General features: G+C 37.4%; 1 protein-coding gene across 1 annotated transcript in view; it reads right to left on the bottom strand.

The window, feature by feature from the left end:
* gdpd5b (glycerophosphodiester phosphodiesterase domain containing 5b) overlaps window positions 1-26,460 on the bottom strand; it is a 48,409-nt gene that overhangs the window by 8,634 nt on the left and 13,315 nt on the right. The window contains exons 2-9 of the mRNA XM_034700948.1: window positions 22,467-22,640; window positions 11,229-11,332; window positions 8,463-8,556; window positions 8,239-8,298; window positions 7,699-7,797; window positions 6,160-6,253; window positions 2,186-2,331; window positions 673-755 (exon numbers count right to left, since the gene is read on the bottom strand). Coding sequence (XP_034556839.1) covers window positions 673-755; window positions 2,186-2,331; window positions 6,160-6,253; window positions 7,699-7,797; window positions 8,239-8,298; window positions 8,463-8,556; window positions 11,229-11,332; window positions 22,467-22,583 — 797 coding nt within the window. The 5' untranslated portion in view covers window positions 22,584-22,640. The remainder of the gene's footprint in view (window positions 1-672; window positions 756-2,185; window positions 2,332-6,159; window positions 6,254-7,698; window positions 7,798-8,238; window positions 8,299-8,462; window positions 8,557-11,228; window positions 11,333-22,466; window positions 22,641-26,460) is intronic.

The following is a 26,460-nucleotide window of genomic DNA, read 5'->3' as shown; positions in this document are numbered from 1 at the left end:
ACCCTTACACACGCACTAACATAAAAAGTGGTCGTTAAATCAGAAAAAAAAAAAACCTGTTGCTCTCTAAGATGCAGGAATAATTGGAAATTATGTCATACTCCACTATAATACAAAATAAGGCCCACACCCACGAATGTTCCTCCTGCAGCAGAAAAACAAATCTCATCCTGCACATGCATGAGTGGACATGTATACCCTCTATCCATCATATACCGTGGCCACTTTACCATTCACCACCCTCCCCGTTTCCTCTTTCTTCCTCCAAGTGTGTCTCTCTAAGCTTGTCAGCTCATATTATGTTGTTGATATGAAGCCTCTATCCACTGCTTGCTGATAGACTAATCTGTTGTCGCATCACTGAGTAATGCTTTGTCCTGTGACTGGTGGAGTATCCCAAGTATGAGTTTGTTTACAATTTTTCATGTTTGAAGAATAGTTAAGATATAGTACATATAGTGGACAAAAAGCCGCACATGTGGTGCTGTGGCTCATATAAAGATTTTTTTAATAAACACATTTTTTTAACCTACTAAAACAATCCAAACAGAAAGGCAGAATCTAAGCATACACTACGTAACCTTTTAAGCATTTGGTTTAGTCATCCTTTTGTATTGATTGTGTGTGTAGCTGTGTGTGTGTGTGTGTGTGTGTGTGTGTGTGTGTGAATACCTGATAGTAACATCAGCCTCAAACCCAGTGACGTTCATCTGCAGAGCTCGCTGGAAGGACCATAGCGTGTTCTCAGGAGCAAGCTGGAGACACACAGACACAGATTATTAGAGATCTAATGAGGCATCTTTTGGTCTGAATGGAGTCAGAATGGCAGATAATAGCTTTTTCAATCAATCAAGAAAGGCAAGTCTTCCAAGTCTTCACACCAGTAAGTAATCCAATACAGGGCAGCTCCCAGTGGAGAAGTGTTAGTCATACTTTTGTTCCTACAGGTTGGGCACTTACGCCCGCCTGCACGCACTATTACATGTAAAAATAACTGGTGTTTTAACTGGAAGAGTTACCGCAAAATCACAAGGTCAGATGTGTTTGTTGAACATTTAGTAAGTTATGTGACAAAGTAAAAAGAAAACATCACATATGAGTAAACAATCCCCCTTCTGTTCTCAAAAGACTGTTGTTAAATGAAAACAAGCAACACTTGTGCACTGCTCTCTAACTATCTTGGTCAAGGTTTTAATCAATACCCACTCAATTGTTCAAAATGACTAACTAGGAAAGCTGTCTCCTATGGGATGTTGTGGACCAATGACTGGGAACAACATGATGTAGATAATGCTGTCATCAATAGAGAGTCCTTCTGGGAAATGGAATCAAGTCATGTGTTTTTCCCTGTCGAGTTTCTCACAGAGATACTCCTCAGTTTGGAGTCCACAGTGCGGATTGATTAATTTCACGAAAGCACTTTCATCAGTTTGTTTTGAAACATGTGAGTGACTTCATCTGTATTCACCTTCCTTTCCCTCAAAGTGTTGCACAATCATGAACCGAATCTTATGCCAAGTTCATAAATCATCTGCAGGTACCATGTAAAAGCAATATCATTATTACCAGAGCATTAATCAAATATAAAAAGCACACTGTGGTTTGCAGAAATCATATCCTTATATGACATTCTGATGCTTACTTAACAAGCAGGCCCTAACAGGCTCTGTCATGGAGTGAGTCTGAAATATGATTGTGTAATTAAAAGCTGAGGAGACAGCAGTGAGTATGATCATAACAGTCTTTCATTTGTTTTTCTTACCCATGAAGCTCCAGTGCCTTTGTCTTTGTCAGGTGTAAGTCTTTATTTTCTGCAGGAAATATATCAGCTGTACTTCAAGCTGTAAGAGCTACAAGCTTTTTATAGTTATGTTTATTTCAGCTGTACAAAAACAGGGTCATAAATACCAGAAGTGCACTGGGAAGAAGATTGACTTTTGAACTAGATAGACGGATATCTATGAAGGCGGCACAGCTCTTCCTGTACCTCCTCCACATTGGACACAAGTGGCCTTAGACACCCTGTTTTGAAGGCTTCATTTTCTGAGAGGCACAGACCTTGCTGTAGTGAGTGATTGAACCCTCTTTGGAACTAAGATGAGTTTGAAGAATATGTAATACAGTTCCTTTGAAATGACTCATATTCCTGCACTGGAAGTGGACGATAAGAGGTCAGCTGACTCACCATGGGGGCTCCCTGGTGGCCAATGACATCAGGGCGTTGTTTAAGGGAGCTGGGATCCATTATGCAGGGGGAGGTGATGTAGAGGGGTATCACGTAGAGTCCCAGTAACACAGTGAGATACAGCAGCATGACCACCACCTGAAACACTGAAAGTAGACAAATCCATTCAACATTTTCTTGAATAATATACTTAATATTTTTCTTTATTTGAGGTTAAAATCAAATGATAATACTACTGCCATGTCTGCATGCTAGAATGAAATAATAGCTTGCAGTTGTTAACATAGCTGAGCCTAAGGTGAGGGGAGAAAATAGGAAATAAGCTGTGTCCAGAAACCACTATCAGCATATTGGACCTCATATGATACCTCATGAATTACCATATCATATATTCATTTGATCTTTAAAAAAATAAAATTAACTATAAAGACTGCTTAATAAAATGTTAATATTTACTAAAACATGATGTGGCTCTCAAAAAAATAAAACCGTGCCAAACATTTTCCATTATTGCATCATAAGCTTCACAGTGACTAAAGCTTTTTTCCCATGAGCACTTCACTCCTGAAAATATCACACATTTTTCGGACCACTCCCTGCTAGTCCTGCTAATAAAATGTTTGCAAGTCAGGGTGAGGTGATGTGTGAATGCAGGAAGTAAAAGTCAGGACAAATTCACCATGAAAAAGTGGGCAGGGACAATGTTCTTTGTATCATGTGACTGGTGAGAGACTGCTGTGATGAAGCTGCTTCATATTCACTTCTGCTCCCCTGTTGTTATTATTGTCAAAGCTGACTGCTGCACGTGTCATCTAGGATATCTTGTGAGCATTGTGCAGTATTTTCTTCAGTGTCTTGCCTCCTCAGACCCACCCCTCCCCCGTCCCACGTCACACAGGGAAAACTTCATGCTGTGAAGCTGTGCTTCATACAATTTGTGTGCCATGTTTGTCTCCTTTGCTAAACACCCTGCATGGAGATAAATGGAGTAATTAAAGATGCAGCAATGACATTCATATAGCAATGTCAATTAAAAATATTTCATGCTTTCATTACCGCTCAGATGCCAAATTGGGGTTATGGGTTAAAACATGTGTGATGCAGGCAGTTACTGTGAATGTGGAGTGTGATAGAGTGTGCAGTTCTATTTCCTGTAATACACAATGGCTGAAAACATTCACATCAGTGGCAAATGAGACACTTTCCCATGCATCTCCCCCAGTGCAAGTACAATGCAAGCAATCAGCTGTGTGTGTGTGTGCATGTGCGTGTGCGTGCGTGTGTGTGTCTGAGAAGGCAAACAGACACACAGACTCAGGGGAATGTATTTGTTTCAAGGTCAGCTCCTGAGCAAGGTTGAGCAGACAACTCTAGTTACACACAGGAGACTCAAAGCCTTCGTCCACACACAGACACACTCACACACACAATCCCTCACATTCTGTTATGTTTTAAGGCAAGGACAGTCGAAAGTTATGATTATTTAATATTTCTTCTATGCCATGTGTTTCAAAGGATGCAGTCTCTTTTCATTTTACATTCATCGGTAGCAAAAGGACAGAAGGATGCAGATTTTCAATCCAAAGCTTCCGAGCAGAAGAGAGAGAGAGAGTAAGGGTGGTGTGGTGACTTAGACTGTTAGTGATGTGTGAGCTGATTTATAGAGAACAAAGCAATGAATTACACAAATAAGAAATTATTTTGTATTGTTTTACTCTGGCTTCTTGTAGGGAACAACATAGGCCACTCCTCCACCAAGCCTCGCAGAAAGATGTCAGGGTTTGTTTCTATTCCTAAGGCAAAATGCCTGTATTCACCAATTGGAAAATACCAACTTTTTGGACCTGTCCCATTTCTTCAACTTATTTGGGTGCACTTCGTTATGCACACACTTCGGTGACGTTTTGCCACGTAAAATGAACATTTGCCTGTAGTGTGTTAGCATGTATTAAGTGGTCAAGTTCGAAAGGTATTTAGAAGCAATTGGAACACACTTACTAACCACCTTTTCATCATGCAGTGGATTGAGAAGAAAACGTTTCTTTGGACAAAAAATGTGGCTAACTGTGCTGGCGTTATTTGGCGCTCTGCTTGGGCAATTTTTTAAAGAGATCCCACCAGCAATTAATGTTCAGACATATGTGTAGAGAGTGAAATTCATACTTTGATCACCAAGTTTTTTTGCTGCAACATCAACTGTAGTATGTTGCTATAGTAAGAAACTTTAGATAATTATTAGTAACAACATCTTTACATTTTAAGACAAGTGTTTATTTTGACATCCAAATCCTGCCATGCTTTGTTGAGTCCTGCCATGCTTTGCTCTCAAAGCACTTTGTAAATATTTGTTTTTAAAGGTGCTATACAAATATAGTTATCATTTTAAGTAGTGACACATACATGGCCAAAATCCAATTAAAATAAATGACAAACAATAGGCCTACTTGTATATCAGACGCTGTGCTTCGATGAAAAATCATTCTCTATCGTTCAGTTCAAAAATTGGAATTTTTGTTTCGAGGTCCCTTCATAAAACATTTTGTAATATTAATAATAACTGTGGACCTGCTCACTGCAGACACATTATTGAAGCTTGCAAATGTACGGTTATATCAGCATATTGTTATGATATGAATATAATATAAAGTTGCAACATTTGCGTATTTGAAACATCTTTCTTCCATTGAAATTTATTTGATAACATCTGGCTGCAATCTTGTGGCTCTTAATAATAACTTATAGTGGTGGGAATAAACTTCACCAACGTGATACATTATGGTATTTATACAAAGGCTAAAACTGCTCAGTTGAGGTTTTCAATGCTACAGGTAAAATGCAAATCAACCGCACTGCACTTTTGATTGTTGAAGCAATGGGACACACTTGCACACTGACACTTAACACATGAACGCCAAGTGCCCAAACATGTACGTGTGATAGTGTGCATTGTGGGACTGCCCCTCAGTCATGAAGAATTGGCTTCTCACCCTTTAGTGACTGCCAAAGACGACACAGAGCAGAGGAGGGAAACTGTGAGCGCTATGTCACCTGGTAGCACACCCTGTAGACCTGGTAGACATAACCTGTGTTGATCAGCTGCCATACACAAGTGTTCAATGACTGACACCCAAAGTTTTCACAAACAATGCAAAACATAAGATCAACTCTAAGAGTATAGCTTCTTTGCAGATGCAAATGCAGCCACACATTTAAAGTGAGCCATAATTGATGATTGAGAGGGATTGTTCAGTATGTTGTGTCCCGTTATAGATTAGTGTTTTAAAAAACTACTGCATTTTAATTGGATAAAACATTATGTCTCACGTATGTCTAAGATTATAATTGTGATGCTGTGAAAGCCCTTATTCAGACTCCACTCTGTGATTAAACACTGATGCTGAGGGCAGGCTAATCTGGCAAGGTCCATTTTGCTCATCAAAGGCACAGGGTACAAGGTGGGGACTAAAGGTTCCCCTATTCAATTTGAATTCTGCCTTGCAGTACATATCACACAGTGCCTATTCAGATGTGTTCTATAAATAGAAAGTGATTTAAATCAGGCAGTTTTTTCAGAAATATCTCTTCATCAATTGAGATTCATCTGAAGACTTTTACATTCAGTGAGTTACATAACTGGCTGATTGCATAGCACTGCTACATAAATGACACTGACTTTCATCTGAAGTCAGACCTGTGCTATTTTACAGATATCACTGGCAGTCACAGTTAGTTTAAACAACAAGAGCTGCTCATTGGAGATGAAAACAATCAAAGGTGTCCTGGCTGGAAAACATCACATGAGCCTCCAGGAATGTTCTTTATCTCTGACACCCTGGGTGGAGGTCCTGGCCTCTGTCGACATAGTGTTAACCATTCACCACTCTTCCTCTATTTGTATGTGTGTGCGCCTGTAGAGCATAATGGTTACGACAGGTAAGAGTGTCCCATATTCTGTGTTCCAGATGTAAACATACTTGTTTTTTCTGAGCGGGCGACCTGTCCAGCCACAATCCAAGACAGTGCTGTGACCGCAGCAAGAGCCCCAATGTGCAGGAATGGTCCCGTGGCCTTGACAGAGAGGAGGCAGAATAGAGAGGATAAGGGTAGGTCATGTTTGAAGAATAGAGGGATTAGAAAAATGGAGGGAATAGGTGGAGGATAAGGGTTTAGGAAGGATTTCAGCAGGCAGACAAATCAAAGACGGAGAGGCATGGAATTACAGACATTATCTTTGGTGAAGGCACTTTACAGAGATAATAGCTATAATATGTAGAAGCATTCAATCTTAATGGCAGTTCAGTTGAATTCAAACTGAGCGTCAAGTTAAAGAATCTCACATGGACACAGAGTCTATAAGCCAGACAACTCCTTAAATATTGTTTAGCTGTTAGTTGTTGGTAGGATAAACATGGATCCTCGTAATGTAACGTCTGTTTATGCTGCTTAAATGATAAAGAACCACAAATCTATACCACATTAACCAAGATCTAATTACGTGATTATTTTACAGCAGCTAATGTTTGTATTATTTTGTCTCCTTTGTGAAACATCCTGCATGGAGATAAACTGGCAAATTAAAGCAACAGAACTGACATCCATGAAACAATGGTGATTCAAAATATTTCATGTCTGAATAATTGCCCGGAAGAAAAATTGGGGACTTTTTGAAAGTTCTTCAAAACGACTGAGTCTGAACTGCAATTAAAATTGAATGCGTCTCTATATCACAGGTATCATATTTGAAAGCATCTTTACCAAAGACTCAGTTCTGATTGTGCGATACTTGGAATGTGATTACAATTATTTTAAAGCAGAATAACATCACATCTCATTTGCAAGCCTCTGGTTTCAGATGAAACTTAAATGAAATACTTTAATTTTGAAACTACTGTCATTATTATTCTCTTCTACAAATACTGCTATTACTACTACTATTTCTACCACTACTACTACTACTACTACTACTACTACCACCACCACTAATAATAATAATAATAATAATAATAATAATAATAAATAAGACTAATAGTAGAATAATAATTACAGTAGAAGATGATGATGATTATTATCATAATGATACAAATAATAATACTTATTATTATTATTATTATTATTATGAAAACAAATACTACTACTACTACAACTAATAATCTAATAAAACTAATAATAAGAATCATAATGACAATACTACTATTACTAACAACAACAACAATAATAATAATAATAATAATAATAATAATAATAATAATAATAATAATAATAATGGACATAATAATCATTATCACTATCATCATCTTGGATCTCTGAACTGCTCTAAATTCCTTGTATTTAGCACAGCTCAGAGGGCCACAGTTTTTTCAACCATGTGTCCACAAAGGGTTAAAGTCTCCTTTGGTATTTTGAATTATTATACTACAACCACCCTGCATAACGCAACACTCAAATCTTGGCATCTGTATTGATGGCAAGCTGCCAAAACTGTATTGTTGCTTTCCTGTGTTTGGTTTTCTGACCTGTAGTGAGATGGGGATGATGTCCCACTCTTGCCCCCATGTTTGAGTGACAGATATAACCCCAACAACTGTAGTGAGCAGAGCAGCAGTCACTCCTATCTGTATGAAAAAAGAGGGAGAGGATACAGAAAATCAGAGTGACTGTCACTGTGGGTTAATACATTTACACAACCACAAAACTAAACACACAAACACACACCACAGAACAACCTCAAATAGCCCTTAGCCCTTTCACACCCCAGAGAGTGTTTGGTTCTTGTGTTTGATTTGCTGATAGCATTTTCAAACAGGTCATTTACTGGACTGTCACAACCCTTCAGGGACACCGCGATCCAAACTGGAAGTTCAAGATAAGTTCAACTGATCAGGAATGAATGAACACACACACAGGCACCAAGCCAACACACAGGAGTACAAACAGGCCCATAAATAACAACAGACAGAGAAAGATACATATATAAATCTCACTCACACCCATCTATCTCACAGTTTTGACCAACTACAACTACACACAGTTACACAAACGAAAAGGGTATTTACCTTATGGAGCCAGTGCAAATTCAACTGTTGTCCAAGTGCAATGTGGCAAAGTGCTAAAACCTTTAAACAAAGAAACACATCAGAGTTAAACTTTGTCCCGATATCTATCAAAACATACACACTGTTCAAAACATGCTGCTTTTTATTACCTCTATAACCATTCACTATCAAGATGATCATATTCCTGTATAACACCTCATTGGGTAACTTGATGTAGAACTGACCATTAAGAATGCAATGTAGGTGAAGCCAGCGGCAGTGGTGGCCAGGATGGGAACCGTTCCATCACTCCACTCCCCAGAGCGGTTGTAGAGGAACCTGCAGGAACAAAAGAATGAATGACACTTCACAGCTGGGAGCTCCCCTGCAGTTTATTATCACTGGTGTGAAGACTTGGAAGAGTTACCTTTCATGATTTATTGAAAGAGCCATCTGCCATTTGTCTTCAGCCAAAGCAAAAGATGCCTTACTAGATTTATAACATGAATGTTATAAATGATATGAAAGGTTGTGAACCAATCAAAGCAATTTATGATAGTTTTAATATAGTTTTTATTTTATTGTATTCTTTAGTTCAATTTTGTTTTGACTTTTTGATTAGTTTTTATTCAATTTTTTGTTCTACTTTGTTAGTGCATTTAAGTTTCTCTTTTGTTTTTAATGATTCATTTCAGTTAAGTTTTATTAGTTTAGGCAAAAGCCCACATGACCAAAAAAAATATTGTGTTTTAATATTTTTTAAATATTTCATAGGGTTTAAAAAAAATTATAAAAAAAACAGAAAATGAAGAACCACCAGCAATTTATTACCTTATTTATTTTTATAAATACAATACAGTATGTGTCATAATTCATTTGTTTGTTTTTTGTATTATTGTGGTTAATTTAGATATAATGTTTGCTTTAATTATAATATTAATGATCATTATTGTTATTATCATTCCCTTTTATAATTTTTTTTATGTATGTATAATTATAAATTTTTTATTCATTCTCAACATTTCTTGTTATTATTTAAGGATTTTATTTTATTTTCAATTTTTTTTATATTAGTGTCCAAAAGATATTCTGACATCAGGTTTATGTTATTTTATTAGTTTCTGTAAACAACAGCTGTTGTTTGAATAGAGAGAAGATTGAATGAATTTGTTTAATGTTTTCCCTTTTTCTCTCTCCTTCCTCTCCTTGTCTTTATACTTCCTGTCTCTGTCTGGAACATAACTGACTAAAATTTCTGATAAAGCAGATGGCATGTTAATGGGAGTTTATAAGCCTAAAACATTAACAGTTTAAAATGACTCTACAAGAAAAGAGGAAGGAGAAAGAAAAAGGGATGCATGCCTCTAAAAGCTTCAAAAAGATGTGTCGAGAGTCTTTGAACACTGACACGCAACGAGCATAATTCTGTATTTTGTAATAAAACCTCAACAAAGGTATCAGTGGCCAAGGACACTTCCACTGAGCAACAGGGAGAAGTCATGGAGAGATATGTGACTGTTATTAAAATGGTTTGTTGATGAATTACTGCCCTTCATCATTGTATGGGGATCTGTAGTGTGAGAAATATGTAAGATTACAGCTATGATATAAACGATTAACTTATCAAAATCAATATTTTGCGCATATACTTGGCTTAGACATTGTGCTCTTACGTGCACAAATGTAAACACGCGCTACTAATCGGTGACAATGGGTAAGCAAGTAGCTTCCCAGCTCCAGAGCAAAGACAATGAATTGTGTGTACATGTGTGTTTTGACATGACAGCTCAGTCACATAACACCAATTAATTACTTTTAAAACCTTATCAGTGATTTAACTGGCACAGTGCCACAGCAGGGGTCCGTTAAAGATGATACTCTCTTTGTGAAAACATTCCTACAGCGGGAGAACTGGGACACTCCCTTCTGCTAAATCACGAGAAAACATAAGGGCAGAGATGTCATCTCCATGATTACCTGCACAATCCAACAAAAAGCAGGAAGGAAAGCAGGAAATGTGTTCATGTTCTATCAAGAGGAGGCAAACGTCTGCCAACCAAATCTGAACTCCAGAGGTGAATCAACACTGGCAATATTGCTGATAAAATTGGAACGGATCCCATTGAGGGATTTTATAAAAAGAGGCGAGTTAAAGAATACAATGGGGAACAAGCTGTCACAGAAAACATGATAGAGGAATGAGAGAAACTGGAAGGCCACAGAGGACAAAAAGAGGAGAAGGTTATACTGTTGACATTGTAAGAGGTTACTGAGAGTAGGAGGAGAGGGGGAAGGGAAAGGTATCTAGAGAGCAGAACATATGTCATTATAGAGCACAGCTGCAACCTTGTCGTCTTACAGCATGTACTTAAACATGCCAAACATTCATTAAAAACACAGATCTGATGTAGCTGTTAGATTAAACACTGAATCTATGGGGGTCAAAGAGAGAGAGGAAATTTGTGACAGCTGTGTGATCCAGGGTTACAGGAGATTCATATATTGCCTATTATTATGTTCTGTTTATGTTTTGAATGTTTTGTTAATTACCTCTATTCCTTTTTTCCCCCACAGCATCAAGTGTTGATAAATGTCAGCTTCTCCTTTTGTTTGAAAAGATGGGATTACTTTTGATATAAAGGACATTAACATCAGATTTTGCATTGAATCATGTAGATAGAAACAGATTTTTGTAATTATAACTATTAAATAGTAATCATTATGATTGTTATTATCATATAAGTTTGAAACAAGGCTTAATTTCTATTGTTTTCAGTCAAATAAACTGCAATTGCATCAAATTTGCCTGAGCTAAGCCTGTAACAGACAAAGAAATGTTGGATTAGCCATCTCTTCTGTTATATAACGATATAATCCGTAATGGCTGGGTGATATCTGCTCAGATTGAGGCAGAGGACAGATTATACTCATGATTCAGGAAGTCAGCAGGAGCAGAGATGGATAGCGTTTTTACAGACACAATAGAATGATATTTATCTGGCTCTACTCACCAGTTGAACTCATTGTAGTCGTTATGAGCCTCCCACCAGAAGTAGAACCAGACCAGCAGCAGGGAGAAGGTGAAGAGCAGGATGAGGGACCACAGCAGCTCCCACTGAACACAAACACAAATACAAACATAAGAACATTTAGCTATTGATTTTGTCCATTTATTTGGCTTGACTTGAGAATAAACGATTACTTAGATTTATTTGATAACACTGGCAGCACATTCCCTGCTCCAAGCTTGAACGATTGAAGCAGAAGATAAATGCCGTCATAAAAAAAGAAAGTATCTAACTGCTAGGAAATATTCAGCAACATGATGTATGTTTATGTGATGACTTCGCATAAGATGTAATTAGAAGTAAACTTGGTCCTACATGGTGTGAACCTTACTGCTGGCCTTTGCAGAGAGTATTCCCTTATTCACTTAGCTCATTATCCTGGAAGTACTTTTATTAAAAGCAGACTCGCTTCTGTTCTTCTCTTGTATATACTTTCACACTATGGCAAATATTAAACTTTAAAATGGGAACACACCGGAGGCCACACTCGGGAGGTTACCTAGGTGAATACACACCCATTTCTGTACTTCTCAGCATACTTTAAACACATCCAGAGGTTTAGCACAAGTCAGACAGGAACCATCTGTCCTATCTTTGCACAGAATATTGGCATTCATTCAAAGAAAATCCAAAGCACCGGAGAGAAGTCAGTAGCTGCAGTGTTAGTTGACTTAAATGTACCAATGACACACTTGCACAAACACACATGATGTTCTAAAGCCTTTCTGTTAAAGAGTAATAGAACTTTAAACATCTGACGCCAGTAACGGGATGTGACACACACATATGCACACATACTTCCATCACAATGTAAAGTAGAGGAGTAGTGGCTTAAATTCTATGTTATCTGGACAAAATGCAACTACTTCCAGCAAAATGTTTTTTTAATACCTTCAAAACCACAAATCACTACAATCCTCTGGTGAGATATGACTTTTGCAAACATGTATGCAAGTATTTATGAAAAAATCATCTCAAATCCATCTGAGTATGATTGCCATGTAAAAGCTGATGAAAGCACCTCAACAGAGAAACTAAAGACAAACCTTTTTAATTGGCTTTTAATTTGAAGGGATTTCTCATATTCATATTCATCATAATCATTGTTTTAACAACTTTTATTCATCTTATTTATCTGGTTATGCAATTATTATGTCTTGTATTTATCTTGTACTTTTAACTTCAACTAATTGTAATTCTGCCTCCTACCCTTACTTATTTTATTAATTTTACTTTTTTGATTTTGTTTTATTTTGAAGTATTTTCATGATCACGATATTCTCTCTTGTTTTAGTTTTTTTTATGTTGTTTTCTCTCTGTTCTATTGTGAAGCACTTTGGGTTGCATACTTGCATGTATGAAAGCTGGGGTTGGTAGTCAGATTTAGATACACTTTTTGTTATACTGGTTAAAGTGATCTTTATTTCCCAATGGCAATCAATACATAATGTGTTCTTTAAAAAAAGAGTGAAAAAAGGCGATATCTACAGCCAGAGTAAACCTGGAAAAACTTAAACCAATCCCTGCCTTGAGGAGCCAAATTATGAAACCAATCAAATCCCATCCTGCCATTCTGCCCACCTCCTGCGCGTACATTTCATGTTTGTTTGTGTTTTTAACTTTCAATATGGTAATGTTTTGGTGTTTTCTTACCACTGAGTGAGACATGAGTTGACGTAGTGCAAAACACAAAAGATGTGTTGAGGACTGGTTTTGAATCAGTCACGATCATATGGTCGTTAATCAGCGGTGCTCTTGCATGTGAGCGAGGGTGTCATTTTGGAGGAGCTCCAAATAAAGCTGATTTGAGTTGAGTTTGGAAAAACAAGCAACAGGAAGATATCTCTTAATCTAGATTGATATTCCAACAAACATCTCTCCTTTGTGTGAACTGTTGTTGTTTGCTGAATGTAATAATTTTCCCCTCGTCCAGCATTTGAGACAAGTAGGACAGCTTCCCTGATCCTGTTTACCTAGTCTCGTCCCACGTATGCTAGACATGTTAAATGCTAAATATGGAAGTTTGTATCATGATGCAATCAAAATCCTCATCCTCATTTAAAGGTCATGTAATGACCCCGAGCTTGTTTTAAAAGCTTTCCACACTTTACCACTGAGACCTGCATGGGGTCAGACTAAATATGGAAATCACAATGGCATTAAGATGTATTATTTCATTTCTGGGCATGTTTTTAAAGCCTTCTAGAGATGGGTTGTACAAAAAAGGCAACAAGGCTTGTGGAATGTGGATTCGATCCCCTCTCATATTTGGACATGGCTTCTGAAGTCCTTTTTTTTAAAGAAGTGTAATACAAGTCTTCATTATGTAATAAGGTGCTGTCCCATCAGATAATATGGGTAGCAAATCATTTTGGCAGCACATGTTTGTTTCTTTACTAAATAGACCTGAGAGGAAAAAATTCAGCATTTCAAGAACGTGTGCATTCTTTTCAGAGCACATAAAGTTGAGCTTTCAGTGTTCCTTTCTCTTTATTATTTGACTACCACTGCAAAAGAAAACACAAAACAAAAAAAGGACACAAAAGCCAATCAACTTCCTGGTCTGTGGTGAGTAGGAGGCAGCTCTTTGTGTGTGTGGCAGGCTCTCCGGCTCATTGATGACAGAGCATTGACCCTGGTTCCCATGGCCTATAATGAGTACCTGAAAACACCTGGGAAATACAACCATGCTTCTGAGATGCACTATTGTTCACCCCACCCCCACTCCCACCCTTCACTACCAGACCCCCTCTTCCTCTGTGGATTGATGCATTTAAACTGAGACACGTGAAAAAAGCAGTGATGGTGATTAAACAGATAAGCTGTACTGGGATCAGATTTGGCTTGAACACAGAATAATATAGTCCAGCTCCTGTGGCTGAATTTCTTTGTGCACATCTTTGCAGCGCTACTGTTCCCATGACCTCTTGATAAAAACTGCATCCAAATGACAATGCAGTCATCACCTCTGTACGTCTCAATGACAAAGGGGTGATCCTTTTGTCTGACACAAAGCATACAGTGCAGTTTTTGAACTCCTTGTTCTGATGTTTATTTCACATCTGAGGTCTTACTGATTAGACAAACCACTAAAGTTTCGAGAACCTGCATTCATAAAAAAGACAGACTACAGATTTTCGTGTATTGAGACTTTCCTCGTTAGTTTTTGCGTTTCTATTCCTGTTTGCCAGCTAGCAAAGCAGCTGAGATTGTTGAGCCTGACATGACTTGGCTTGCCTTGGTGACATCACATTATCATTCTGCATGGTTGGCATTTTGTTTAGGCACAACACCCCGCTGCACAGACTGACGGGAAGAGAAATCTCTCAAAACACTGCAGTCTGTGAGAATGAAGTGTTTGAAAGGCAGAGTATGCTTACGATCATCTGGGCTTTGTTTTAGTTGTTACTCTGACTGTATTGCACAGAAGACAAAGCATACGAGTAAGTCCTTGAAAGCTTTAGACTGAATTGAACTCAATTTAAATTATATGTTTAGCTGGGGTTTAACAGTAATTCATCATTTTTTTAATAACTAGCCTCGAATACATTCTCATGTTATACCCTGAGTAATGTAAGGAAGCTGTTTCAGATTAGATATATTTTCTAAATGGTGAAAAAATGTGCATCTTAATCAAAGAGATAGAGGCAAATTAATGCCATGAATAACCCTTAATGAACACAGAGGCAGGTGAGATTAGGCAACTAATTGCGAAGCTGAAATAATCACTTTTTATTGAGATCAAGGACTTCTGAGTGGAATTTAAAGCCTTCCGATCGGATACAGAGCGGGACATAAAGAAAATAATGCAGCAAACTCGAGAACTTGAGAAAAAAATCAAGGGGCTCTTGAGAAATTCTTTGCAGCGAATAAACAAAACCCAACACATTACTTGAAATACTCAATTCGGAAGTTGTGCTGTTAACATAAAAGGATTTAAAGATCATATTAGTTACTTATGGGTCAAGAAGTGTTTATCCTTCTTTACTTAGATTGCACCAAGGGTTTGCAGTGTCAAAAAGTTAAAGAGAACTATAAAAACACTGTAATTAATGTGAAACTGATATCTCTGCTGACACAACACTGTATCTGAGGAATGTGTTCCAATGATTCAATACCTGGGAATAGCCGGAGCATGGGGAAACAGTCAAACAGTGGCAAATTTTAGTCTTTGAATGGAAATAGTGGAAAGTCATTGGTGAGAGTGATAAATAGAGCTGCATAAACAGTCAGAACAAGTCCAGAACAGGACAGCAACGTAACAACAGACAAAATTATTTCAGTCTGAATTTTGTCTGGACTTAAAATAGATTTGTCTGGACTTTAAACTGAATCACGGATTACAGCAAATCCAGTGTGGAGGATTATGATTTTTAAATAAGCATACTTCTTAATGGGTTCTTGAACTGTGTTAAAATGTGTCATATAATTCTGGGCTGTCTTTACAATCATATATCTTTTGCATATTTTAGTTAAGCATATTTAAGTCTTTAAACAGCACAATATCTGAATTTTATGTTACAAGTGTATATTAACCTAGTTTTAGGGGTTTAAGGTGGGCAGGGCAACCTCTTGTAGGGTTAGTTACAGTTGATAAGTAGATTATGAGCTTTAAATTAAACTGATTTTACGTTGTAAGCTGTTTCATATAGACTTTCAGGGGCTTTTGAGGCACTCTGCTGTACAGTCAGAAGTAAAGAATGAAATGTAGGCATGCACAGAACAAGGTGAAAGTAAAAGAGACAGCATTAAATCATCCATTCTGCAATAGCTACAGAGATGTCTCTTGTAGAAAGGAAGGAAAGGAAAGGAAAGGAAGTCTGCTTTAAAAGTTTGAACATGGGTAAAGATTGTCTTATTTCTCTTGTCTTTACCTCAAGAGCTGCTGTCAACAGTGGCTCTCCGGCAATGTAAACATACCTGGTCACACACATACTAAGTCACTTACAGAAATACAAAAGACCAAGAACATGCTCATTTTGTGTGGTTGTCTAAACAATGATAATGGCAATACCATGTGCACTGATTTGCATCTGTTTTGCAATTCAACCAAGTAGTTAACATGGAAACACGACGTGATGTTTATGTTTACATTATAAGAAACAATAATGGTCAAATAGATACGATAAATGCACATATTTCTGCAGAGCGTTCTGTCACAGAGGAACAGGGGAGCTCTCTTGAAAAGGTTAAGCATGTTTGGTTCTGTGTTTGTTTGTTTATGTGTGAGGATTATGTGAAGAAACTGTTGCTGCAACATGTAAAGTTCACCACCATGTACAATGGATACTGAAGGTTCTCTGTCCTTTTATTCCTATCACAAGACAGTTTGAGATTAACCTTTATGCATGGCTGATTTTTTGACGTTTTTATTAAAATTAAAGTGTATGGACATATAAGAGATCAGAGAAATAAAAACCATGGTGTGATTTGTTATAAAGCTTTTGAAAACATGACTCTATATCTCAGATAAAGTATATTTTGATGGCTATTATAAGGCTGTCCTATAAGAATATAAAAAACTGTATAACATTCATAGTTTCACACGTACGCAGAAACACTGCGTGGTAGAGAGATATTTCATTGTGGATCCCAGCAATTTTATGAGATGACATATGCTTGAATTATGAATAAGGCATGTTGCATAGTAGCATACTAATATGCTATTATATGATATGCCTGGCTTTAACATGACATGGTTGGACAGATACAAACGTAAACAAGTTTTTGTGTGTGTGTAAGTAAACCTGAAACTCATGTAATTACATTCAAGTCACACAACAGCAGAAAAAAGACAAACCTGTTCTGCTGTTGTTTTGCATGTTGTGCTTCTTGTACAGCACATACAGGACATCATAGGCATGCCCCTTTGCCTCTATCTTCCCTGGATTAACACTACAGTTCCATGTCACATTCCTAAGCATATCTGGATATGTCTGTGGCATTTCACACAGAGTATGTACCTCTTTACAAGGCAGCTATACCACCAGAGTAGCACACAATGTTCACCTCTTTGAAGGGGGCCAGGTAATTGAAAGTTATGACACAGGCCTGATAATGAACCTGAATTTCCTCTTTGTATCTTAGAAACATCTTGTGTTAGGCTGTACTTTTATGTATCTAAAATGTTGTACATTTTCTAATCTTTCATGTACAGGTTATAGAAGGCAACAAATCTAGCCAGCAAGTAGTTTAATTCAGCAGTAGGACTGTCTCTATATATTGGTATTGATAACTATATAAAAAAGGTGATATTGTGCTAAAAATAAGCATAATAAGCAGTAATACAACGTGATAGATTGGTTCACAGTAAGGAGCAGTAGTGGTTCTTAACACTGGTTCCAACCATAGACTGTATAAATAGTGGACGTAGTATCCGTGACGTCACCCATCTGTTTCTGAAACGCTGTTTTGAGGCCAATCGTCTGTGGCAGCCATATTGGAAATGCTGAACTCAACCTAACTGCTGTCGAGCGAGTGTGACGTAAAGAGGCGGACTTTGAGCCTCCTAGCCAACAGCTACAGTGTTCCCGCCTGTCAATCAAGTCAGCTGCGCCTCTCGTAATGGAAAACTTGTATTCTTAATACATTTAAAATTGCTGCGTTATGAAAAAATTCACCTCCTTGCAGTGTGTGCTGATAGATAAAGAGCTATCCAGACTACACTCGTTTTTTTTACCAGGCTGTAAACATGTTTATTTCTGCTGTGATGATTGGCTTTTTTGAGTTTGTGTGATGAACTACAGTTTTTAACACTTTCGCATTGGCTTCAATTCTTGCAGTTGGAGGTTGCCGCTTTGTTCAAACCCATCACCAGTGGAGGGAAGACATAGAAGAAGCAGCTGCTGGAGGTAAAAAATAAAAGCCTTTAGCCTTTACCAGCGCAAATGATGTTGGATGAGATGCCAGAAGGAGAAGACAATGGTGACTTTTCATTTAATAAGAAGATTCTGTCACAGGGCTGGTAGAGCCAATCAAACATAAACTTGAACATCAATAGAAATGGAAGACCTTTCAATCTGTTAGTCAATAAATCATTAGTTATAGAGTGCCAATTCATAACAAATGTTATCTCAAGAGACTTTACAAGGACGTCATGTAAGTAAGTCAATTGCGTTTATCAGTAAAGTTTATAATGTGTTGCTCCGCCAAAGGCAAGATCCTTTCCTTAGTTTGAATTGATCCTGCTGTCTTTTTCATAAATATTGCAAAAGTATACTTATTGAGATATTTTTTTGACCGAGATAATCGTGAGGTGAAAATCCGATTGGGCAACCATCCTACTCGGCAGCAAACATGACTGGTTGACCCCGAACCGCTCCATTTATCTAAGCTCTCTTCAATCTGCTCTGCTGGCAGGGGATCACATTTTTTGGTTGCAATATTTGTTGTTGATGTTAAGCCCATAATGTTAAGCCAGAATTAACAGTCTGGCACAAAACTGAGCTCGGTATGAGACTTTTGTTGTCACATGCTGGGCTGCCTGAACAGAAAGTCTACAGAAATATAATTATAGACAATTCGCATAGATTAAATGTTTTGTGTTGATGACATGCTTGGGATTGCTTCTTGAAAGCTGATACCTAACACTTCATGTGACCCATATTCAGTCATTTCACGTTTCAATTATGGAAGCTCTTGACCTTCCAATATATCCGCTACAGGGAAAATATAGGTAAACATCTTTAATGTAAAAATTGTACAACCTTTATTCCTAAATAATTGGAATACTACTGTGTAAAATTATGATACAATCAGAATGTGATTTTAATTTTAACACTGTAATCAATTGAAAACAGTTCAAAGATAGTTATTAAAGTGTCAAATTTGATTGTTTTATGTAAAAAAAAAATGCTCATGTTAAACTTGGTGCGTGCAACACGTTTCAAAAACGTTGGGACAGGGACAGCCAAAGTCCCAGAAAGTTGTGTCACACTAAAAAAAAAAAAGAAAAAAAAAGAAGGTTAATTTGCAACAGGTTCATTCCAGAGAGGAGTCTCAAGTAAAGATGCATGGGAAGAGGCACCACTCTGTCAGAGTCTCCTTGAGCAAGTAGTTAAACTATTTCAGAATAATTTTCTGAGTAAAATTGCAATGAGTTCTGGGATTTCATCATAAATCAGACATGACTCTGTAGTGGAAATCACTGTATGGGCTCAAAATCAATCTCAAAAACCACCATCTGTGAACACAGTTTGACGCTATATCCACAAATACAGGTTAAAAATGCAGCATAAAAGGAGGGCACAATTTATAAACAAGATCAAGAAGCTCCGGCTACATTTTAGGGCCAAAGCCCATTTAAGATGGACTGAGCCGAGATGGAAAACTCTGTTTTTTATACATTTTACACAGTGTCTCAACTTTTTTTTAGAACCAAAGTTGTTACAAATAACATAATTTATATGTTAAAAATATACAGCTAACTTATTACAATTTGTAGGGAAATCCTAATAACAGCAACAAAGTATAATTCATAGTTACAGGTAACTGTGTTTACTTGTCTGTCTAGATTCTTCACTGGCCAGGCATAACAAAGACCACACAGTCACTGACAAATGAGGGCAGAGGAGTTTTGCTTCTATTTTGAAGTCTTTGTGTGTCTGAATGGTTGAGACTGGCTGAATGGAAATACTTTCAATTATTACTGAGAGGCTAGATCAGCTTGCATTGCATGACGTGGACTCTCTTTCTACAAAACACCTTGAATACTGACAGAAACAGCTTTATTAAGACAGCCAGTCAACCTGAACGGTTCATTAAAGCAAACAAAGAAAAGGAGAGAACGGGCATGGTTTACCCCTGGATTATGAATGAGCTGTCAGTTGTTTCAACATGAGATCCCCAGTTCTCACGCTCCTGTGATTCCTTCAGATCCAGTTACATGAAACTGATGTACCTGGTCTTGATTGGTTACAGTTTGTTTACTCGTATCATTAAAGATGCAGACTTATATGATAGCATCTTGACCTATGCTTGGAGGCATTCAGAAGAGAAAGATCGTACTCTGTGGAGAGTAGATACAAATAAATAGCACAAGGTCTCTATTCACCCATTCTTAAAAAGTGAGTCAAATCATCAGTATGTGTCTAACTGCTTCATATGGGGTAAAAAAAAAGCTATCCACCACCACACGATCTCGACAAAGGATGAGCACCATAAAGAATGCTGACTGTGCATTAAGCTATCATTTATCCTGCAAGACAACCACTTGCAACAGGAAACACAAGGTGTCCAGTTTCCTGCAAACAGTATAGGGCAAAATCAATCTCTCTTTTTATAGTTCAGCTTTTTGCATGATCCAAAAGAAGATCGATTGTAATCGCCCATCCCTCCTACGTGAGTTATGTCTTCTATTTTTTTCCCCTCAGACTTAATGTAGGTTTAAAACAGGCTGTAAATTTGCTCTGGTGTATCCATGTGTACTGAGTGACATTAGTCTCTGGTCTGTGTCCTAGGTTTCTGCTCGACTACAGTATGGCATGTAGGCCCATGTAAACTATCCAACCTTGTGTGCGAGTGCATGTAAGTGCACATGTGCTGTATGTTTGTTGAGTTTGTTGCAAAAACAAAACCTCTGTGTGCTTCCTAAAAACAGAGAGGAGGAGATTAAGGGAAAGGTCTGGACAAGTTGCGGTGCCTGTGTACATGTTATTTCCTAAGAAAGCACTACAAGTTACTGTCCTTCATATAAAAACATTACATTGATTTACAAATGTGTTTCAATAAGAGGACATTAAAGAGCTGCACATTAAAAATCTTACCATAGATGCATTTATTTTGCTCAATAAATTATTTTAATGCCAAGTATAAAGCTTTCACTATTTTTCAGTGTCTCACAATCTTGTATTGCTATCATAAATGTGACCCTCTTTATAAATAATTTAAACACATATACACACATAACAATATAAAAACATCTGATGGTTAATATTTTTGATAAAATCTTTTGAAACAAATCTAAAATGTGCATGACATAGCAGGTGACAGACAACTGGGAACAGTATCATAATGTGAAATTAACCCCTATCTGGAAACTCAAGGTTATTGATAGGGGAAGCAGCTCACAAGGGCGTATTTGGTCAAAGATAATTGTTCTCTGTAAATCGATGGAGAGTGAGAAAGGGTGTTGCACAAAGGTACCCAGAGACCCTGAGGTGAAAGGTATAACTGCTGAGGAAGCACAATACATGGCTTTATAGTTTCATATTTTTTTCCTCTCTGCTCTATTCTTCAAGAGCAGTTTTCAAAATAACCCTCTTCCTACACAAGCATGTTGTAATCCAGAGCTGTGAAATGACACACACTGATGCAAAAGCTGCTTGGGAATTCTGCAGACGAGTATCAAGAGCCGTTTCAATAAGCATACTGTTGTCAAAAAATGTAGGTGGTTATTGGAAGATGTAGAAAAAAAAGGTATGCAATACATATGTAATTAAAGTGTATAGAAATTCATATTTGTTAAAAAACAAATGATATATAAAAAGGTAAACATCTATTTTCTAAATCAATGACAGCCGTACAATAACCATGAAAGATGGCCGTGTTAAGAATACTTGAACTGAAAAGGAGATGCTGAGTCCCATTCCAATTAATATCAGCACATGAGCACATATAGCACATGAGCATATATAACATATGAGCATTAATGAGTGTGGGTAGTCTATAGTGTTCTTTCAAGATAATCAATGAGAGCCAGGTCAGCTTTACCTTTATTTTCTACTGTTTTATTGTCTACTTCAAAAACCACTGCATAGTTTTTTTGTTGCATTTGTTTCTCTTTCTTTCTCACTAGATCTCTATCTATCCATCTAATTTATTCATCTATTATTTCATTTTATCCTATCTTATTGTTTTGCAGGAAAAAGGCTATCTTTGATCCCCAAAAGGCAAAACTGTAAAAGATTCAGACATGTAATAAAATGCTTCAACAAGGTCAGTCAAATGTCCTTCCAGTGCATTAACAGATTGGCTGCTGAACGCACACATGACTGCATTATCAAGGTACTAACATCATAAACATATACTGTATCTTGCACAGTATTGATCCAACACACAGTGTCACACTAAGTCTTGTAATAAAGAGTTCATGATGTGTTAATTTTTTCTTAATCACTTACACTAAGATGTGTAGGAATGTTGGTGTGTGTGGTTGACAGTAAGGTTTCCGTCAGCTCTCACCTTGGTGGTGTCATCATGGGATCTTTGGTAACGTTTCCAGCGACAACCATAAATCCCAGTGATACATGACAAACACAGCTGGCGCTCATAGACCTGGAGGGGTTGGTGTTTCACCATGCTCCTTTAGTCAGTCCTTCTTCCAGTGCTCTAACATCCCACTGACTCTGAAGTATCCTACAAGAAGATAAAAAGAAAACGTTAATGTTTGTTATTACCCGGCATTCTTACTGATCTTTAGGTTGTATAAGAAGCTTGATTCTGATTGGTCAAAACCCTGCTTTGATAGCGGTTATTAACATTCAGTAACTTGAGCAACACCATAGTCAAACTTATCGCATGCATTCATGTCAAAACAATCCACTGAAAAGAGTTCCGTCACATTTAACAGGCAGATAGGAATCCATCACCATGGAACGCTAACTGACGTGGAATCACTGGGATTATCTTTTTAAAACTGTAAACATAAATCATTTTAGATCAATAAAATAATATTTTCATCAATGTTTTTGAAGACGTGTTTGTATTTTAAGTTAGTGGCTGAGTAATAAGCGGGATAATGTATGGTTAGCAGGTTGTTATGGTAAAAGAACCCCTTCAGGGTGGTCAAGGCCCCTCCGCTTTGCGTCGGTGTCTTGTCTCACCCGGAGAGGATTCTTTTTCCCATAACAACCTGCTAACCATACATTATCCCTTACGTATGCATGTTGACATGACTACGAAGGGTTCAGATCAAAACGACAACATAAAAAAACCTATTTATCAAATAGCTGCTTGGGTTTCATGTCTGTCACTTTGATTGAAAACATGTCCTGATTTAAAAACCAGCATGCTTTTGAGACAGAGCCCAGCCTCAAATTCAGACCTTGCTCCCCTGCTCCTGTTTCCAATGACAACTGAGGCTGCTTGGAGCTTTTATCAATATCATTAATGCAGAAAAAAAAAGAAAATTACATTTAAAAGGCTTATTGAACTGAACATCACATTAAATTACAGTGACAATGAATACATCTCACAGTCACTACATATCTGGGCCAAAAGGCAGTTACATGATGCTACAGGATAGCGGTTATGTGCTAGAAGAAAAGAGCCAGACATAGACAATGCCAGCTGGGCTAACAAGGATGTAATGCTACCATGACACGTCACTGTATTAAAACCAATACATTCTGGAGTGTGGAGATGCGAAGGTAGCATGGAACTACACTACCAGTCACAAGTTCGGACACACCTTTTCATTCAATGGTTTTTATTGATTTCAATTATTTTCAACATTGTAATTTAATACTGAAGACATCAGAACTATCAAATAATATGGTTTTGCCATAATATAGATTACAATAATAGGGCTATCCATTGTGTGCTAACCCTAGCTCTGAACAACACCCCTGATGGTCTCAAACACATTAAGAAGGCAAGTCATTCTACAAATTAACTCTTAACAAGGATCGTATTAACTCAAAATCATTCCAGGAGACCACTTCATGAAGCAGACTGAGAGAATACCAAGAGTATGCAAAGCTGTCATGAAGGCAAAAGGGGGCTACTTTAAAGAATCTAAAATATAAAACATGTTCTGGTTTGTTTAACACTTTTCTGTTAATTAAATAATTCCATATATGTTCTTTCATAGTTTTAATGCCTTCAGAATTAATCTACAGTGTTTCAAATAATTAAAATAAATAAAAAGAATTGAATGAGAAGTTGTTTTCAAACTTTTGACTGGTAGTGTACATCTTAAGAAAACTAATAAATCTGTCTCGCAGTGATCGCAAACATGAGCACAGAGCCCTGCCAGATTTGCTCAAGACTTCCCAAATCCTGAGGGTCTTTGGCAAGTGGAATTCTTTATCAGGGATTTTTTAATACAGCATGATTGTTCCAGCAGCAACATGTATTCCTGTGTGGGCAAGCAGCAGAATGTTATGATACTTCAGAGGAAACCCAGCACTCCTGCCATGCTTGTCTAATGTAGCAGTATCACCCATGATAGGAAGTACCAGGCTGTGTTGGCTGTGAATAACTGGTTATCACTCAGTCATCCCATTAAGCTGCCGCTGATTCAGTGCTGAGACTCTGCTTTCAGATATAACAACAATCATGTTATTACAGCAGAGCTAACTGTTATCACAAGTTTAACAGCATCTGCTTTAAACACTATGATACTTGCATTAGATGGCTGTTTTCAGTTTGTCTAAGTATACTGCATCTGTCTCTCACAAATGAACCATACATAAATAATAAATACCTCACCCCCAAAACTGGCATAGACACATTGGAGAACAAACTGGTCTTTGAAGGGTATCAGTGTAATCAAAACATATACGATGCATTAATAATGGCATGTAAAATATAGACTAATTATAGAATATATAGATGGCATCAAACAAACATCATAAATACTAAGATTATGTTTTTTTAATTTTACTTCAATTTTATTTTGTTTTGACTTTTTGTTCCTTATTCTATTTTTTAAGTTCCGTTTAGCTTTTATTTTTTTTCACACAGTTAAGTTTTAGTTTAGTTATTCTAAGTTGTAGAGTGTTAGTCTAATTTGTTTGTAATATGGGAAATTTTTAAGGATCTGAAAAGACAATGTGTAGAAAAAAAGTCAAAACATTAATCCATGTAAAAAAAAAAAAAGTAATCCAAATACAAAAGATGATGAACATATCCATCCAGGACTGGCCTTGCCCCTTATTGGTGTGTGTGCACACAGTATTCATGCCACCCTGGCATAAGCTAGTGCCACCCCAGCCAAAAAACTCAGGACACGCCCCTGCTGCATAGCGCATTCTACGTCACAACTACATCATATTACTTAGCACAACAACAGATGAATCCATGCCACCTGCAGGTTCAGACCATGTCATGTCATTACTCCTTATTTTCTGCATGTAAAGTTAATCTGCAAGGGGTCATGAGGTTTAGAGCCTAGACTCCAAACACCAGTCAACATGAGTTGACTGACTCGAGCATATTTCTTCACCATCTACAGCGAAAGATGAACAAGATATGATGTTTGAAGAGTGGCAGGCTTTACTCGTGTCTGTTGATTAGAATATTAATAGTTGGTGGGTGAACAAAAAGGCTCTCTCTGTATTAGATGTTTCAGGGAACGATCTCATACAAGCTCTTTAAAAGTACTCTACTGAATTTTGAATAATAAAGAGGAAATGTTTTAACTCCTGCTGTTGAGAGGTCAGCCAACACAGAACTCCTGGCAATGCTCCTGAGACAGACCAAGAGGAATGAATGTCAGTCACAGCGCTTGTGTCAAAGAATGAAAACTAAGGACATGTTTCACTTCTGTTAGTTTTGTAAACATGTTACAGTTAACCGTTTTTTGTAAAGCCTCGATTTTATTATTTAAATTAACGGAAATTATTTTGCATTCTAGTTTTGTATTTTGTTCATTTTTGTCAATGACAATTACCTTGATTAATGCATATACACCAATCAGGTTGATCAGGTTGTATCTATACACAAATACAGCATCATAACTGGTGACATCACTGTTTCCTTGCAGTTTGTGGAGCACAGCTGCTAGGTAGCATCTGCAGTTTGAGAGCATGTATGTATGTTAACAACACTCTTCCTGCTGTAATCTGGCTGTCTCGGGCTCTGAGCAGGCACCCATTAGTGTCTGCAGCAGCAGCCATGTTTCCTGTTATTAGTAAAACTGCTCTGTGGGGCCAAACACAAGGGGAAAATGAAGCTGGACTGCAGCAGGATTTAAGATCTTGACAGGCAATATGCAAAGGCTGCCCCATGCCATGAATGACAAGTGTTCAGGTTCCCCTGTAAAACCATGGCAACCAAAAGCTGACATCAACATACCGAGATGTTACAAAAAAAAACCTTTTCATGCCGAAAAATTATTCACATCAAAACTGTTAAAATACACGTTACAGTATAGGCCATTATTTGCCAACATACGAGTTTGCACTGAGTGGTAGCGATGAAGATCGACCCTCCAGGACAGACATGGTTAATG

This window comes from Notolabrus celidotus, chromosome 14 (genome assembly GCF_009762535.1).
Source record: "Notolabrus celidotus isolate fNotCel1 chromosome 14, fNotCel1.pri, whole genome shotgun sequence".
In the NCBI taxonomy this organism is placed as follows: domain Eukaryota; kingdom Metazoa; phylum Chordata; class Actinopteri; order Labriformes; family Labridae; genus Notolabrus; species Notolabrus celidotus.
Note: the sequence above shows the minus strand (reverse complement) of the source record. Positions and strands in the feature narration are given on the sequence as shown.